General features: G+C 33.4%; 1 protein-coding gene across 1 annotated transcript; it reads right to left on the reverse strand.

Moving 5' to 3' along the window:
- Positions 1–4,281: 4,281 nt before the first annotated feature.
- On the reverse strand, positions 4,282–7,501 carry pimr106 (Pim proto-oncogene, serine/threonine kinase, related 106). Its single transcript, XM_087264371.1, has 7 exons — positions 6,100–7,501; positions 5,634–5,728; positions 5,484–5,534; positions 4,987–5,365; positions 4,723–4,899; positions 4,545–4,633; positions 4,282–4,423 (listed from the first exon to the last, which is right to left on the reverse strand). Exons 1-7 carry the CDS (start codon positions 7,079–7,081, stop codon positions 4,403–4,405), a joined length of 1,794 nt encoding a protein of 597 aa, XP_087120497.1. The 5' UTR covers positions 7,082–7,501; the 3' UTR covers positions 4,282–4,402.
- Between the last annotated feature and the right edge of the window lie 5,786 nt (positions 7,502–13,287).

A 13,287-nucleotide genomic window follows, 5' to 3' on the forward strand; every position in this document is an offset into this window, starting at 1 on the left:
AAACATGCTAAATTGTGTAACTATAGTGGAGTTGAACATATTTTTAAAATTTGTTGTATAGTATGAATAGTTGCTTGACATATTGACCTAGAAAATAGCAACTTCTCATTTTCTGTCGTTCATAGTACAAAAATGTAACTACAGAAGAGTCAAACTTTAAATAGGAACATTATTAAAACTCTTTGAATTATGCTAAGCTAAACATGCTAAATTGTTTAACTATAGTGGAGTTGAACCTATTTTTAAATAGAACCTTTTTTTTTTTTTTTCATTTAAACACTACAAGACATGTTGTCGAAATGCGCTGAACAAATCTTCAAGTTTTCCCTGCTGAAAAATCCAGCCTAAACCAGCCTAGGCTGGTTGGCTGGTTTAAGCTGGTTGACCAGGCTGGTTTTAGAGGGGTTTTGGCCACTTCCAGGCTGGTTTCCAGCCATTTCCAGCCTGGTCTTAGCTGGTCAGGCTGGGAGATGACCAGCTAAAACCAGCTTGACTTGCCTAGCCAAGCTGGGAGTCCAGCCAAAACCAGCTTTATTCAGCTTAAACCAGGCTGGTCAAGCTGGTTTTAGCTGCATTTTGCTCGTCATTTTCCAGCCTGACCAGCTAAGACCAGGCTGGAAATGGCTGGAAACCAGCCTGGAAATGGTCAAAACCCCTCTAAAACCAGCCAGGTCAACCAGCTAAAACCAGCCAACCAGCCTAGGCTGGTTTAAGCTGGATTTTTCAGCAGGATTGTTTAAACATGACAAGTGTCAACAGGACTTATAATGTTTGAATTAGTTTCGTAGGTACAGAGCAGGTAGTCTCTGGTGGCTGTTTGAATGTGTTCGATACTGTGAATATCTACATTACAGGCTTGTTTACACCTGGTATTAACAATGCAATAGGAGATCTTGGAAAATGCGAACATTAGCCTCGTAGCAATGAAAGCCTACTTCCCACACTGCAAATCACCATCCAAAGCCATGCCTCCTGAATAAATAAACTTTCACTATACAACATCACTATAATACATTACGTAACTTTTTTTCAAAGTTAAAACTTTATAATACAATTAGTAATTACAATAGCAAACTTAAAAAAGAAGGTAGGTTTTTGATGTTTACCTGCCATTCTTTATCTTAACCTCATCTGTGAATGTGCTGATGATGTAATCTGTAATTGATCTGTAATTGCAGAGGTATGAAATCAAATACTATTTTCAGGACAAACATTTTGATTGGACAAACTTTACTTGGTCTACATCTTCCACAGAATATTAAAAGCTTTGGACCACTTAATTATATTATTGTTACCAGAATGCGAAGAGACTTTTAACCAGCATAACAAAAATAGTTTCTGAAGACAATCACCTAGGCCACCCTAAAAGTACTTATTTATTTGTAGATCTGATCACAAACGGAAAATCTGATCAACCAAAATGCTTAATACCAGCCGTAAACGGGCCCCTAGAAGTTAATAAGTGTCTTAAAATGCACAGTATTACCACAAGAACATGACTAAACACAGCTGACACAACATGTTTACATTGATCATTAGCCAGGCAAACACCTTCTTTGTAAATCTTCTCACATTTGTCAACTTACCAGCACGTTGCCACCAGGCGTTTTTTTATTTTTATATTTTTATTAAATATATGTAAATGTCTCTTTTTTTCACAATTACTTGGTTTCTGAATAAAGCACACAAACTACAAATCTCGTTCAACAGACAAAAGATGTTTTTGTACAGCATATAAGGAGACTCTTTCTTTCTTTTTTGTGCTTTTGACTGAATGATTAATCTTTTAGTTTGATTCCTCACTTTTCAAGTGAAATATTAGTGAGTTTTAACAAGACTGTGGACTTTAATGTAGCCTATCTGTTGCATGTTTATATAAGCATCATGTCAAGGTCTTTTAACTGACTATAACTGAGTGTTCTTTAGAGTTCAAAATGGATGAAGACAGAATCTTTCACCTCAGCACTTAACTGTATGTTTTGAACTCTAGCTTCAACTTATTTGTGGACAGTAACTACAGAAGTAATGGTTAACAGATATGTAAAATATTCAGACTGCATTTCACCTGTTTAATTTGTGTTAATAATATATTATATGGATCATGAGACAGTTCGTTTCACTGATTATTTTTACTGCTGATGTGTAATGTTAAATGTTGTTTGAGGACTCTTTAAGTGTCAGAGAGTTCAATGAAAACCAATAAAATTGCTTTCAGAAGGCATGCCGATAGCAGTGTTTTTTTGTTGAAATATATACTCAGTATATAAATCATCACCTTGTAATTAAAAGGTTCTATCTGCGTTGTGAATGATTTAGAGATATTGAGCTTTAAAGATTTTACATTTCATAGCAAACAGTATGTAGCCTATGTAGCATTTTTTTTATATATAAAAAGTCTTAAACTGTTAACATCCGAAACAAAAAACATCTCATAATGTAAATAAGTTGTCATTTAATAAGAATATATGAATAACTCAATTTTGACAGAAATGTCAGATAGAACCTTAGCATCAACATGAGCATCGACTAGCAATTAAAATGTATACTAGCAATTAAAATATAAAATAATGGATAACTAAAAAATATTTTAGTCATCCATTCATTTATAAATACATAAATTAATTAGACAGGGAATTACTTCGATACAATTTTCTTTGTCACGTACCCAAAGGAACCTGATGAGTCTGTAATTATGCCCTGTGTCCACCGGATGTCAATAAAAGATATATATATATATATATATATATATATATATATATATATATATATATATATATATATATATATATATATATATATATATAAAGAAGATACACAATGACCCAAATTAACATATTTAAATGCGACTTCACAATATATTCTACTAAACTTTTTCTTAAAAAAATAAATAAATACATGAATAAAAATAAATAAAATAAATAAATAAAATTAAAAAAATTATGATTTGCCTGCAAAACTACAGATAAAGAACTAAAATCTGCAACATCATCACACATAGGGTACATTTATGCAATACATTCTATATTCTGCAATATATTCTTTTCTTTGCGGATAAATGAAAGTCTAAAAACATTAATCTGTACTAAAATCCAGTACTGTAGTTTGCCATTTTTTTGCTTTGGTTGCCAAGTGTTCATAGACTATGTTTCATGCTTGCAATATCCAATTTACAATATCCTTTCACATGGCATTGCCATTTTCACAAATATATATATATATATATATATATATATATATATATATATATATATTTGTATTTGCACAGAAAATAAAAAATCTAAAACAAAATTTTAAAATTGGCAATTTCAAGCCCACATATTGTCATTGTTTAAGTATTTATGGCCAAAGACTCTAAACATGATATAAACATATCTAGATGTATTATGTTTGAATTGACCTATGCACAGTTATTCAACTTGCGAAGGGAAAAAAAACAAACGTTTTTGTGTGTGTTTGAAAAACATCTAACTGCTTATAAGGTGGCATGGAGGCTCAGTGGTTAGCACTGTTGCTGCACAGCAAGGTGGTCGCTGGCTTCCTAGCGGGACCAAGCTGGGTCACTTGGCGTTTCTTTGTGGAGTTTGCATGTTCTCTCTATGTTCATGTGGGTTTCCTCCGGGTGCTCCAGTTTCCCCCACAGTACAGGTAGGGGAAACTGAATTGAAGAAGCCACAGTCTAAATTAGCCGTGTATGTGTGTGAATGTGAGTGTATAGGAGTTTACTTGGTTGTGACTGGAAGGACATCTGCTGTGTAAAACATATACTGGATAAGTCAGCAGATCTTTCCGCTGTGGCAACCCCTGATTAATAAAGGGACTAAGCCGAAGGAAAATGAATGAATGAATAATTATCTATAAATCAAGTCATCAAGTAGCCATATAGATTTGAACTGCCTACCCAAATTTAGCCTTCTTTTGGCCAGACGTTTAGAGTCTATTAGACAGCATTTAAATGTCTCATTGCTTGGTGAGATGTCTGAAGAACAAATACATGTGGCAGGGAAGTGTCTGTTATTTTAAATATTCATTTTCAGAGTGGAAATGTGATGTCATTTTACAGCTTAAAATGATGTTTATCATCAGCTGTTTTGTGTTGGTGACTTTTTTGACACGTTTATTGTGTCAATATGCAGCCTCTAGTCATCTTTTTAACTGTAAGAATAGCATGACACAAGAAATGCATTGCATACTTATCGTACATGACAGAAACAAGATTCACAGTACTATGTAAATATGTGCTCTCCTAGAATTGTTTTTGTCAAATAATACTCTTCACAAGAGTTCAATTAATGCATATGTTTTATTGTTTGTTTTGAGAGGAGCCACCTCCTGCTCAAGATTTCCTGCCTCAAACAGCCTGAAACGTTCCTCTCAAGACAATAACATGTAGGGTGGCTGTTCTTCAGTTCTCCAGGTTGGTGTCCTAAAATAAAAACAGCAATTAGTTTATCAAAAGTCAATCCAAATCTAATATTCTCTAAGCTAACATCCATAGTCTTGTGTTTGAATTAACCCTCCCAAAATACTCTGCTTAGGCTTCATACCTTGAACCATTCGTGGAGAAGAATCTCTTTTAATTGAATCCGCTGCTCTGGCTTTTGCTGGAGACAGCAACTAATCAACTGACAGCATTCTGTGAAAAACAGTTGAAACATCTGTTTACCTTGAACTTCACACCTACTTTGATGTTGCATGTAAGAGTCTTTAAAATAAAGAGCTTACCATCGGACAAGCCAGCTTTGGAGAAGTTGTTCTCATTGATCATGTGCAGTTCTTGAGGGTTGGGAAAGTCCTCACACACCAATACGAACAAGAGGATGCCAAGGGACCAGACTGTTGCCGGCTTCCCATTGTATTCACCCGTTTCCTCAAACTCTGGGGGGCAGTACTCAAGGGTGCCTAAAGGTAAAAGATTTTTGCATCAATTAGCATTTGTTGCTATAAATTCAGAATATCGTTTTTCACAGCTTAAGGGTTAATACATACCGGCAAATGTATCGTAGGGTACTTTCTTGAGAAGGTCTCCACACCCAAAGTCTATTAATTTGACTTTATGAGTCTCCTTGTTGATCAATAGATTTTCAAGTTTGATATCGCGATGTAGAACACCATTGCGGCAGCACATGTATGCAGCTTGAGTTGCCTGCTGCATAACAACACGCGCTAAATCTTCACTTATGGATCCTCCATAGCTTTCTGTGAAAGCATATAGGTCCTCACAGGGTGAAGGGTATTCCAACACCATTATATAATGGTCCTCCTGGTCCTGCCAGTCCAGAAGCTGGATTATTTCTGGAACGCTGGATACTCCATGGGCGAGGATGAGAAGTGCAACTTCAAGAGGAAAGGGCTCTGAATGACCCGACTACAGGAAATACATTTTTTATGATGTTAAGATAGATATATCTTTTATAGATTATGAATTGAATCATAATTTCACAAAATTTCGACAACAGTAGCTTGTCTTATGAGAAATCACTTACGATACATATGTATTCCACATCTTCCGTCTTTGTGACAAATTTCACTGCCACCTAAAAAACAAAAAATAAGCAAAGTGTAAGTAAGAATGATTGTACAGCTAACATATTGTATTTGTTACTATTTATCCAATCCAGAAAAATGAAAGGCACCTTTAAGTCATCGTGTAGACGTCGGCCCTTGTACACAGTTCCAAAGGATCCTTCACCCAGCATGTCATCGATCAGATAGTGGCAAGAATTGATGACTATTAAAACAAAACCAAGGTTAAGTAATATGAAATATCAACCAGTGTAAAACAGGACAAAATGTTTTACTTAATCAGTGTACATTTTTTGAAAATGAGGTCTGAATGTTGAATTAATAAGCTTTAGTTTTACCTATTGCCAAAAATGTATCTTGTGCAACTTAAGACTGGTTTTGTGGTCCAGGGTCACAAATGGAAACATTAAAATGGCCTGATATAGTATTGCAGGTGTGTGTGTGTGTGTGTGTGTGTGTGTGTGTGTGTGTGTGTGTGTGTGTGTGTGTGTGTGTGTGTGTGTGTGTGTGTGTGTGTGTGTGTGTGTGTGTGTGTGTGTGTGTGTGTGTGGTGTGTTTAAGGGACAGTCAACTTACCCTGACTTGTCATCTTTCCAGTATTCTCTATTTGTTTTGAAACAGAGGCCTGTGTGCAGACTGGAGCTTGACCACCATTGATGCTCCAGTCTGACGTTGTGTGCTGTGAAGTCTGAGGGAAATTGGCACTCCCCTCGGAAGCATCGGGCACTGGAATCTCAGTGGCATTGTTACAACAATCAGAAGTGGATGAGTGTAATGGAGGCTGGGTGACATCAATACTCCAGACTGACACGTTGTGTACCGGAGTCCGGGTAGCGTCAGTACTAAAATCTGATGTGGTGCGTGTTGGAGTTTTGATCTTATCAATGCTCCAATCTGACATGGTGTGTGCTGAAGTCTTAGTGAAATCATTGCTCCACCTTGACGTGGTGCGTGCTAGAGCCAGGCCAGAATCAATGCTCCAGTCAGATAAGGTGTGAGCTAAGCTTTCGGCTTCATCACAATAGTCAGGACTAAGCAATGGAGTCTGGCTGATGTCAAAGTTCCAGTCGAATGAAGTCTGAGCAGTATTGCTGCTCAGAACTGGAGAACGGAGGACATCAGGTTGAACAGTAAGATGTGTCTTTACTGTTGGATAGACTTCAGGGTCACTGGCTGAAGGTTCCTGAAGATTGAGGTCTACAGTATGAATGACCTGCTGTAGAGATCCGTCACCTGAAGAGGAGGAAGGTTGTACTTCAGGTGGTGCTGCAGTTGCCCCAGTGTCCTGAGCCTCTCCATCAACCTGAAGTGTACTATTTTTGTCAGCAGCTCTCAGACAGGAGAACCACCGCCACAACTTGAACCTTCTTTTCTTTTTACGGTTGGCCTCCTTTCTCTTTTTATTTTTCCCCTCACTCGCACTATCTTCACCTACGCCAACAGGATGTTTATGAGCTTCCACCAAATTGGTGAGCTGTGGCGGTGCATCGTGATGGTAAACGTGCACACGCTCAAAATCATTGTTCGCCTTTTTGCAACGACAGTTACGTTGACCCATCGCTCAACTAGTTTAACCGCAGAATGCCAAAGTCAGAGTTGCATTCGCATTCTCTTAGCTATGATGTCACCTTTCGAACATTCACATTCAATTCTAAATGTGACGCAGGCTGGGCCGTTTCTGTGGAGCGTTTCTGTGGCCATGCATTTGAAAGTGCCATATTGTTTTTGCATAAAGTATATGCCTTATAATCAATCAATAACTGATCACACATACTCATAGCCTGTATGCAAGCGGCTGCCCGGTAAACAGGCTAAACTTGTAAAACACCAGCGTTACGCCTTAATGAAATGAATTCTGCGTCAGTTTTACAACGAACTAAAACTCGAAATTAATTAAAATAAACAGTTGTAACAATAAAAATCATTGAAAAACATTTGTTTTTCACTATTTTACTTTTTTACTATTTTACTAAAAACCTATAGAAGACGAAACCTTCAAAAACTATACAAAAATAGGTAAAAACAAATAAATAAATAAGTTCATAAATAAATTCGTAAATTCCTGCATATTTATTTGCTTTATTTATGCAGGAATTTGTGGATTTATTTACTAAATTATTGTTATATTAGCTTTTTTATTTATTTATTTTTTATTTATTTATTTATTTATTTTATTTTATTATTTATAGTTTTCTTTATGCATATATTTTCCTATTTATTTATGCTTTGTTTTATTTATGCAGAAATTATTTACTTATTTATTTATATATTTTCGTTTTTATCCATTTTTATTTATGCAGACATTTATTTATTTATTTGTTTATTTGCGTATTTATTTATTTTATGCCTGCATTCATGGATTTATTTACTCATTTATTTATTTGCGTATTTATTTATTAATTATTTTATTTATACAGGAATTTATAGATTTCAATGTTTATTTATGTATATATGCGCGTATTTAGTTATTCTTTTTTTATTTTGTTTTATTTTTGCAGAAATGTAAATGTATTCTCCAATTTCTTTATTTATTTGCGCATTTATTCATTTATTTATTTATTTTTGCCGGTTTCTTCTTCGTATAAACTCAGCATTCTTTTGATTTTGGATGCATGCTTTTTTTTCTATTGACATAATAATGTTGCTCCCTTTTTATTCATTCATTCTTTATTGTACTGCGTGCGTGTGTATATGTTTCACTGACAGTGTTGAGGTTGACATTTTGTATGGGTAAATTCTTTAATGAATGTATAAATGAATGGTTTGACTCGACTCTAATAAGTATGGCTGATATTTTAATCCTCATGCTTAAAATATCATCAGTGACTTTCACTTCTATTTTTTGATAGGCTACATGTTTATATATATTGCTAAATTGTTTATATCCATTCCCACATTGACACATTTATATTCTAGCAATCTCGTATTTTTCTATTGTCTAGACAAACTTTTTTTTAAATTTATTTTTTTATTTAAACTTCAAATAACAAACAGGCATTTTCAACTTCCATTGTTAAACATATATAACATTATAACCAAGCAGCATATAATAAACAAAACAGTACAAATTAATAATAACATAAAAATAAACCTTAAATAATACAAAAGAAAATACATTACATTCAGAGGGGTCAGTCCATATATGTTGACAAAAGCTTAGAGAGCTTTAAGGCACCTTTTGTTTTTACTTGTTTTATAGATTTATATAACATATTGAAATCATTTTTAAATGCTTTGAAACAAGAAGAAACGTTAACAAATCTACATTTGTGTACATAAAATTTTGCTACAATCGACATATTATTACATAGAAATTCAACTTCCTTGTTTTTCATAAAAATGCCAAATTTCACAATGTGATAGTCAAACGCAGGTGTTACATTTTTAGTTATCAACCACTAATACAATCTGTCCCAAAAGGATTTGACACTGGAACAACTATAAAAAAAGATGTTCCTGTGATTCTATATCTTTCAAGCAAAAAAATACAATATTACTGTCTAAATGAAATCTTATTCTAAGAAATTCGTTACATGGATAGATGTCATTAATTGTTTTGAAATGTACTTTGTTTATTTTAAGTAACAAGGGAAATGACAGGTATCTTTTTCTAATATCAATAGTGTCCGCTTTAGAAAATCTCTCAGATAAAACTTTTCTTTTAACAGGAAGAGGAAAATATTCTTTTGTCAGTAGTGATCTCAAGACCTTGTTGTTACATTTAATATCCCAAAATGAATAATTATTTATAAACAAATCAACTAGTGTAGGTATTACAGAGGAGTATTGCACTATACCTTTAACTAAATTTCTCAAAGCTACAGGAATAGCTTTGACAACCAAAGAAAATTCTCTATGTGCACAATTACAATTGAATTTTAACTTAAAATGATCATAGCTCAACATATTACCATCATCATCCATTAAATGAATTACATTCCAAATTCCTTTGTCAAACCAGTCTTTAAAAAATAAAGATTTCCTCTCATGTAGAACACACCTGTTATTCCAAATGATAACATTATGTGGAGTAAAATTGTGCTTGTACAACATCTTCCAATATAGTAACACTTGCGCACGAAAACCAGACAAAAAATCAATAAATTTTACTTTTTATGTTTTTGTGATTTCATTTTAATATTTTTCTCACTGCAGTAAGCAGTTAAATTTGTGTAATTATAAGATTACCGTCTTTTATAAAGATTTGACATGTTCGGAGTTCATCAGTTAAGTCGACTCAAACTAATTTATTCTCTGTCTTAATACATGTTATGTAGAAAAATAATGTGCCCAATTAATCAAAGGGTGTCAAAATAACTACTAACCAAATTTACTTAGAACACGTACTGTAATAAAATTGTATGCGTAAAACAATGACCAAGCATACTGTAGGACAAATAACTAAACGCTTTCTGTTTGTATAAGTTTAAATATACTTAAGTGAGGTTTAAGTTTATTTCTGTGCGGCATCTAAATAAAATTATGTGGATGTGTACACAGACAATGGACTGAATGTATATTTTCTTATGAACTGCTTAACAGAAGTGTACTGATAGCAGACTTACTGGGGTTGATGTGTATTGTAGAGCTCAATGTGACAGGACATGACTTCTAAACAATCGAAGAGCATGTCTGACCAGTTTGATGGAATATTGAAATGAATGTCAATTACAAAGTAAATAACATTAATTTAAGCAGCTTTGTCGTTTTGTTAGGAGTGAGGAACTTTTTTTTTGAGAATAAATAAAATTGAAAGTTGTAAAAAAAAATACTGTTTTTAAAAAAGTAATGAAGTAAAAGTAAACATTAATTTTAACTGTACTCAAGTAGGGTACAAAACATAAAAGTAGTACTTAAGTACAGCAATCAGCTAACATTGTTCATACATTGTTCGAGTACTTTACATCTGTGATATTGTAACTATTTCAAATACCACTCTAAAAATGTCACAATATAATGTAAACATGTTCATCGAAAGATTGTCGTACAAAAAGTCAGTTATATGTAAGTTGTATGCTTACATCCTGACCGATACATTAAAAAATTTTAGATTTACAGCAAAACAAAATGTTTGTCTCAGGAAGTGTAGTTCTTTACTGATATGACTGTCTGTTTTTACAAAACAGTATGACATGTACTTTTGTATATTTCTAACACTGTTACAATGTTGCATCAAAGTTGCAGAATAGTGAATAAGAAAAACACTTTAATATTTCAATTTGTGGAAACATTCCACAAATCTCAACCAAACAAGTTAGAGGTGTCAGCTTTACATACCCTGACACATATTTACCTTTCAAAATGCTAAATATTCAATTAGTACAATCAGAAGCTTTAACTATTTACCAAAATGTCAAGCACATGATGTTTAACTAAATGTATCAGCTTTTTTATTTCAACTTTATCATAAGTATATCACTAAAATTATAGGCCAGAAAATAGATTTAGTATTACATAACATAAAAATAAAACAAAAAAACATCTTATTGCTACTCTGCAACAAACATAAGCAAACGGTTTTGGTACCCTTTGTATAAAATTGGTGAATATTGTTATTCGTAGATTATCTGATGGTAAAGTGCATGTTTATATATCTCCAGAACGTATAATGCATAACTTGATTTTTTAAATTTCTTTATGTTTTAACAGAACAAATTTAAGAAAACCTAGGTTTTTACCAAACTTGACTTTTTAAAATAACTTTTATCTAATAACCAAATATGAGGTAATGGGTCCTAAACTTGATCTCTTTCTTGACCTCAAAGGCATTGTAATAAGTTATGGAATATGGGTTATTTCATAAATTTAATTGTATTTTCTTACAAGTATGTTTCACTTAAATTCCAAATGAATATGCAAGTATAGATGTAATCCTATTTCTTCTCAATCATTCTTTGAAAAAGAACACTATCATGAAAGATGCAAATTTCAGTTAAATATGTGACTGCTTTGAGCCCTAATAGGAATCCAAATAAACAATTGTATTGAACAATTCAAACTGCAGAATAATGTTGAAAAGACTGTACATATTTGCTTAAAACATTCAAATTAATTGTATTGATCATTTTGGCAATGAGTTTTGAGATGACTTCAGCTGTGCATTATATTTTGTCAACCTAAAACTTCCATGAAATGTAAAAAATCTAAAATATTAGTTCTCTAAAATCTTTCATTGTGAATATATTTACGGTATGACTCTGTATTTTTATTTTTAAAATAGGTATCCCTACATCATCACGCCTATGTCTTAAATAAAAGACAAGATGTCAACTATCATGAGTTTTATGACACCATAGCAGATGTTCATAGTACCGCCCCGTGAGTGAAGGCGGGCCTGTTTGAATGCGTAGATAAAGCGGCCCATTATTACTTCCAGCTACCAAGAAGTAATGCTTCTGGCTACAGTCACTGATCCTAAAGCTTTCTACAAGAACCAATTGATCAGGAGTAAAAAGAAGATTAAAGACATAAAAAGGTACTATCTTTGAGGACCACCGCCCCTACTTTGGTCTTGTTTGCACTGAACTATTAGGGCTGAACTATCGCTGTTTAAGGACACAGGCCGCATCTTTAAGGTACTACTTTATATGATCTAAACAGATTATGGGACAAACTTTGTATTGTGATTAAAGAAAAAACGTTTTCTTAAAAATATTTTCAGATTTTTTTTCTGACAGCCACCATGCAAAGATGGTTGATTGCTATTGTTCTCAAAATACTGACGGTAATGCGCATGAAAGGCCCGAGTACGAGTGCAACCCTGTTTTTGATTGTCAAATAAGGTCTATTGTGGACAACATGTTTAAACAGCATTATAGGGACCATAGGGTTTTTCTTCTGGAGAAGATCATTAATGATGCGTGTTATTCTAAACATGATTGTACAGGAAATGGCAAACGTGTGAAAAATCTCAAGAGAAATGGACGTTGTGAGAGGGACCTTAAACTCATGGGCCGATACGATAAATCATTTGACACACCTGTGTTTTCATAGCAATGGTGCTGTCTGTGCAACCAATACAAAAATTCTGGAGGTGCTGACTGAATTGAGTGATGAGATGGGGGTAAGGCAGGTTCTATGTATGTCAACATATATAGCAGATATTTGTGTGTCACTGGTTTCAGAAAACAAAATAACAAATATTGCTGAGACTGTGTAAGTTATGACCAGCCACATACTAGAACATGACAGAATGCTTTTAGCAGCATTTCTTTGTTGTTTGGTAATATTCAGTAATGTCTTTATTGTTCTGGTGGTGTACCCTGTTTTTTTTTCAATGTATGACAGTATATATGTATTTTTTTTCTTAGTTAATTTGTCTTTATTATGGTAATGCAATCCATGTTTGTTCATTATGTACTACTCTATTTCAGTGTATATTTACTTGAAATAAAAGTTTATCAACTCAAGTGTCTATGCCTTTCCTGTAAAAAAGTTAAAAATTGAGCTAGGTGGAAAACATGATGGTGTGAAACAAATCATAGAAACATTGTCGAAACTGATTAAAGCCCTGTATTAATGCCAAATGTATATTTAAATATTTAGAAAATTAGAATGTTGCATAGTGTGTCAAGGATTGGTTACTTGTCTAAAGCATAAAGGTATAAACTGTAGATCATTTATTAAAGTTGGTTAATGTTTAAAACAACCCAATAACACACAGTTCTCATGTATAACGGGTTTGTAGTCAGTTTAGAAAGACAACCTTAAAATTTTCGCCCAATTTAGTTTTAAAGATGCACTGACGTACAATTTCATAATTTC

The sequence above is a fragment of the Danio rerio genome, chromosome 8 (assembly GCF_052040795.2).
Source record: "Danio rerio strain M-AB ecotype USA chromosome 8, GRCz13ab, whole genome shotgun sequence".
Classification (NCBI taxonomy): Eukaryota; Metazoa; Chordata; class Actinopteri; order Cypriniformes; family Danionidae; genus Danio; species Danio rerio.

Bases quoted from the DNA above. Each gene is read 5' to 3' on its own strand.
- pimr106 (XM_087264371.1), bottom strand. From the start codon at position 7,081: ATGGGTCAACGTAACTGTCGTTGCAAAAAGGCGAACAATGATTTTGAG. The intron at 5,729-6,099 runs GTAAGTTGACTG...TTGTTTTAATAG, and splicing joins TGGAAAGATGACAAGTCAGG to TCATCAATTCTTGCCACTAT. The intron at 4,634-4,722 runs GTAAGCTCTTTA...TGTTTTTCACAG, and splicing joins CAAAGCTGGCTTGTCCGATG to AATGCTGTCAGTTGATTAGT.